The sequence below is a fragment of the Tupaia chinensis genome, unplaced genomic scaffold (assembly GCF_000334495.1).
Source record: "Tupaia chinensis unplaced genomic scaffold, TupChi_1.0 Scaffold000238_1, whole genome shotgun sequence".
NCBI lineage: Eukaryota > Metazoa > Chordata > Mammalia > Scandentia > Tupaiidae > Tupaia > Tupaia belangeri.
In genome coordinates, this window is record NW_006159716.1 from 3026291 (window position 1) to 3031423 (window position 5133).

General features: G+C 45.6%; 1 protein-coding gene across 1 annotated transcript in view; it reads right to left on the reverse strand.

Annotated features, from left to right (window-relative positions):
- The window catches only part of NCR2 (natural cytotoxicity triggering receptor 2), a 21761-nt gene that overhangs the window by 14708 nt on the left and 1920 nt on the right, over nucleotides 1-5133 (reverse strand). The window contains 3 exon segments of the mRNA XM_027771883.1: nucleotides 3538-3635; nucleotides 3638-3744; nucleotides 3746-3803. Of these exon segments, the coding sequence (XP_027627684.1) occupies nucleotides 3538-3635; nucleotides 3638-3744; nucleotides 3746-3803 (263 nt within the window).

The window sequence follows — 5133 nt, forward strand, 5'->3', positions numbered from 1 at the left end:
TTTCCCTTTGGAATTTTGGGCATGCATACACATGTGCCCAGTGTTTATGTTTTTTTTCTTATTTTTTTTTAAGCAACTGAGTTCAGGACTTGAACCACTCACTCAGCCATGTAGGATCCAGCTGCCTTAACCACCACACCACTAGCTGGCCCTATCTTATAGTTATGATGTTAATATTTCCGTGCAAGGAAGGGATGCAACACTTTTTCAATGGCAAATAAAATCTGAGTGTAAAAGTGAAAGTTAGAAGCTTAGAAGGACAATTTCTATGAATTGTTTTGATATGTTCTTATCAACAAAATACGTGATAATTTGGGGGTCAGCCTAGGGCCTGGTGGTTAAGAGAGTTGGATCCCACATGGCCAACTAAACACAATGGCTTGAGAAACATGTTGCCTGTGTGTGTGTGTGCCCAAAATCCTGAAAGGAGGAAGACAAGGAGAAGGGATTGCAGCATGACCCTTCCTCCTGGGCTGTTTTCTCCCTCTCTGCTTTCTCTGGCCAGTGCACACACATTCTGCAAATTAAAAAAAAAAAAAAGTGATGACTTGGACACTGCACATTTGTGAAAGTACTCAGGTAAACCTTAGTAATTCGATAGACTGCTTGAAATTTAGTTTTCTGTCAGAAGAAATTATATACAGGGGAAATTCATAGATCTACAATCCACTTTTCCCACCAAAAGATCATTTAAATGGAGCTATGACTTAATAGGAGAAAATACTGAAACTGGCTACTGATTAAGCATTGAGGATGGACTTTGAAAATACAGCATCGCATGCTTTGTTTTGTAAAAATTACAAATAAAAATACTGAGTTTGTTGAAATTGCTTCAAAATTCCTTCTTTTATTTTCATCTACATACTGTGAGGGTTATTTTTTAAAAAAAGCATCAACACCATTTCTTTATATATTATCTTTGAACAGTTATGGCGTCATTAATAGTACTTAGTTCAGGCAATTTAACAAATAAGAAGAGCACTCGTTTGCATATTAAAATGTTTAAATACGGAGGCCAGCTGGTGTAGTGGTAGAGGCACTAGACTCCCAGGCGGCTGACTGAGGTTCAAGTCCCGTATATGGCAGCTTGAAACTCATGCTGGGCACATGTACGTATGTGCCTAAAACCCTGAGAGGAGAATGGAGGAGAAGAGATTGCAGTGGGCCATCCTCCCTGGGGCGGGGGCGTGGGGTGACTTATCATTTCCTGTCTCTCTGTCTCTCTGGTGAGTTCATGTGCCCTATAACAACAAAAAAATGATCTTTAAAAAAAGATCTTTAAATATTGATATATTCAAAGGATGCATACTGACATTTAATATGGAGAAAACCTATTTCACTTTAATAAATTTTATTTTATTTATGTTTTTTACTTCTTCATGATAGAGCACATACATGTGCCTGTGGAAGTGAGATACAGTGAGAGAGAGAGAGAGAGAGAGGAAGAGAGAGACAGATGAGTGCTCTCCTCAGGGTCAGGTCACACCGTGACCCATTTTCCCATGAAGCCATGTACTCCATGGAGCCCAGTGTGTTCAGGCTGAATGGGCTGGGGATGCGAACCCTGGTCACCACGTGGGATCCAGCTTCTCTGAAGCAGCTCATGGCTGCGTCACAGAGCTGGTCCTTTTTTTAAGTTTTGACTAAGAAACAAACACTAGGATACACAAGGGGATTTTAAAAAGATCTTGGAAAATGGAATTAAAGTATGAGTTTATTTGGGGGCAAAGAAATGAAATCCATGTATAGTTTTGTCATAATACACGTGAAGTTTTGAAGACCTTTCATAATGTTAAGCCACTATATCGATCCCCTTTATACACACTTTCGAATGAACAATGCGTGTAGGTTTTATAATTAATCTTTTTCCCTGGATTGGTCGGTAGTGTGATGGTTAAGACAAGTGGATCCGACATGGCCAACTGTGCAGTTCGGGTTCTGGACTTAGTGGTTTGAAAAATACATTGGGTGCGTGTGTATGTGTTCCCCAAATCCCAACAGCAGGGAAAATGAAGAAAGTATTGCAGAGTAAGCGTTCCTTGTGAGTGTGAGGGGGTACCTTGTCACTCTCTCTGTCTCTCTCTCTGTCTCTCTTTGTGGCCAGTGCATGCACCCCTCTGGGCAAAGGTAAAAAAAAAAAAAAAAAAAAAAAAAAAAACCAAAACAAAAATTCCCTTTATTATGTTTGTTCTGGGTATATCTGCTAAAATGTAATTTGATGTCTGTGAAATATAATAAACATTTTGGGCTGGTATTTTATGCGTGATTCTCATTTTACTTTTCTAGTAATTCATTTCTACTATACTTTATCAAAAAAATACAATCATTAATGGATTTCAGATTTTTTTTTTTTTTGGAGAGATTTTCGCTATAGGGCGCGTGCGCTCGCCAGACAGACAGAGACATAGAGACAGAAAGCGTCAAAAAATTGCAATCATTAATGGATTTCAGATTTAAAAAAAAACTCCACCACAGATATTTTGAGACGCTCTATTTTAAACAAGTTGCTAACATTTTTTTTTCTGTAAAGGGCCAGGGAGTAAACATTTTAGGTTTCATTTTAGGTTTCAGCTACTCAACTTAGGTGTCATAGCATGAACAGAGCCATAGCTAATATATGAATAAATGGGCAAGGCTGTGTTTTAAAAAATTATTTACAGACACGGAAATGGAAATTTCCTATAATTTTCATGGGTCACAAAATACTGGCTCGTTGGGAAAGTCATGACACATTTTTGCATAGAAAAATAAGTCATGACTTTCTGACAACCTTATACTATTTATTATTATTATTATTATTTTCCCACTTACAAATCATTCTCAGGGCCAGCAGGTGGCATGGTAGTTACAGTGCTGGATTCCCACATGGCCAACCACAGTTTGAGTCTCGGGCCTGGAAGACTGAAACTCATACAGGATGCATGTGCGTGCATGCTCGAAATCCTACGAGGAGGTTGGAGGATAAGGGATTGCAGCATGGCCATTCTCTTTGGGGGGTGCTTTCTTACTTTCTCTCTGTCTCTGTCTCTGTCTCTCTCTGGCCAATGCACACATCCTATGACAAAAACCTAAAACAAAAAGGAAAGGAGAAAACCATTCTCAGTTTCTGGGCTGATAGTTTGGTGATCTTGATTGAGACCATAGGGAAGGGACAGGTCCCCACCCAGATACTGATTAGCTCAGTGAGCCGCCAGTTCCAAATTATGTGTGGTGTTTTGCAATTAACCAAACATTTACTGAGCCCCTATGATGTGCCAGAGACACCAGGCCATCCTGGATTCAAACTGGTGGCATGATCAGTCGATCTATCCGAGCGTGTCTGGGAAGGCCCCTGGCTGAAGTCTTGTAAATTATGGGGACAGCGTGAGGTGGCTGTGTGTGTGGAAATATATGAGCCTCCTGGTGTTCCAAAGGCTTTCCAGAAGACTGGAGGGTGTGTGACTTCCATAATTAGGAAACCAGGGGTGATGTAAACACTAAAAAGGGAGTGCGGGGCATTTCCCTGAGGGTCCCGGGAAGGAGCTCTCGTGGGGACACTGCCAGATAGAATCTGAGGGACTTAGAGACTGAGCTGCTGGATGTGTGGTAGGTTTTACACCAGCAGGGTCCACTGTCTTCCTTCGTCAAATCTGCTATGTGACAATGAAGAAGCCAGCACTAGGCTCATCCCAGACTGAGAAGCGAGAGAACTGAAGCGATGCCTGGAGACTGGGGCTGGTGACGAGCCTGGTGCACACGAATGCTCATCTCCTTACACCAGCCTTTTTTATTATAGGAGTTGTTTGCGGGCAGATACAAGGCACCTCACAGAGTGTCTGCCCCACTACACGCTGAAGTCCCTGGACCTTGGGTGGTGCCTAGGAGCCTAGAGAGAAAGGCCGCAAGTCAGTGTCCCATCGACGGGCCTCTGACTACAGAGCTCCATGCTCCGGGCTCTGGGCCCTGCTCTGACAGTTTCCCGTGTGCCCTCCCTGGCGATCCTCTCCTCACCTGGATACAGCAGCAGTGGCAGTAGCAGCAGCAGTCCTGGGACCAGGGCTCTGCTGGCTATGTGGCCTCTCCCTGTGTGCTCAGAAGAGACATGGCCATAGACAGGAAATGGAATCAGAGCTGGCCCGATTCCTCCCGTCTGTCCCAGCACCTCTGAGATGGAAGAAATAAGACAGGGCAGGACTTGGGGCCAGGAAGGAGGAGACTGGGCCGGGAGAGGAAAGTGGGGGCCTCCAGCTGCAAGCCGGTAGGTCTCAGGCCTCTGTAGAAGATACCTGACCACCCCCTGGGTCCTACTGCCCCTTCTCTACCATGACCTGGCCCTGGGGGAGGAGCTGAGAAAGCCAGAAGGAAATGGTGGCCAGTCAGACCGCCTGCTCTTTTTCTCCCCACAGCCTCTGTGCACCATACTTTCTTATCAGGACCCTGGCTTTGTCCCCTTCTCATGGGAAACGCAGGTGAAGCTGTGTGGCAAGCCCAAGGACACTCAGGGCTCTGACCATAAGTCCTGAGCCCCACTGGTTTCAAAAGTGCCCAGAGAGGGACCAGTAGTTGGCATAATGGCTGTCGCTGGACTCCCACGTAGTTGACCACAGTTCGTGTCCCAGATTCAGTGGCTTAGAACTCACGCCGGGCACGTGTGCGTGCGTGCCCAAGATCCCGAGAGGAGAATGGAGGAGAAGGGATTGCAGCATAGCCATCCCCCTGGTGGATGATTTCTCGCAGGCACCGGAGGGGAGAGGAAGCAGGAGGGGCAGGGTTAGCAGGGGCAGGGGTGTCAGGTTTGTTCCTGCAAGGAGGTGTAGGGAGGGTCTCTGGTAGAGGTGCATGGAGGAGCACAGGAGGGCAGGCTGAGAGGGGATGCATCGATGGGGTGTGGAGAAGGCAGCAAGGAGCCCAGGCCTGAACTGCTCGCTGTGTCCTCAGTCCTGGCACCCTGGGCACTGGCCGCAGGAGGAATGTGTGAACAGCGGAATGACTCTAGCATCTCGTTCTTTAGGACTCTTTAGCTGAGAAAGCACCCACCAGGGGAAATGTCCGCACCACCCACCCTTCTCCAATCTCCTCTCAGGATTCTGGGCATGCACACACAGGTGCCCAGCATGGGTTTTGTGTGTGTGTGTGTGTGTTTATTTTTTCTTG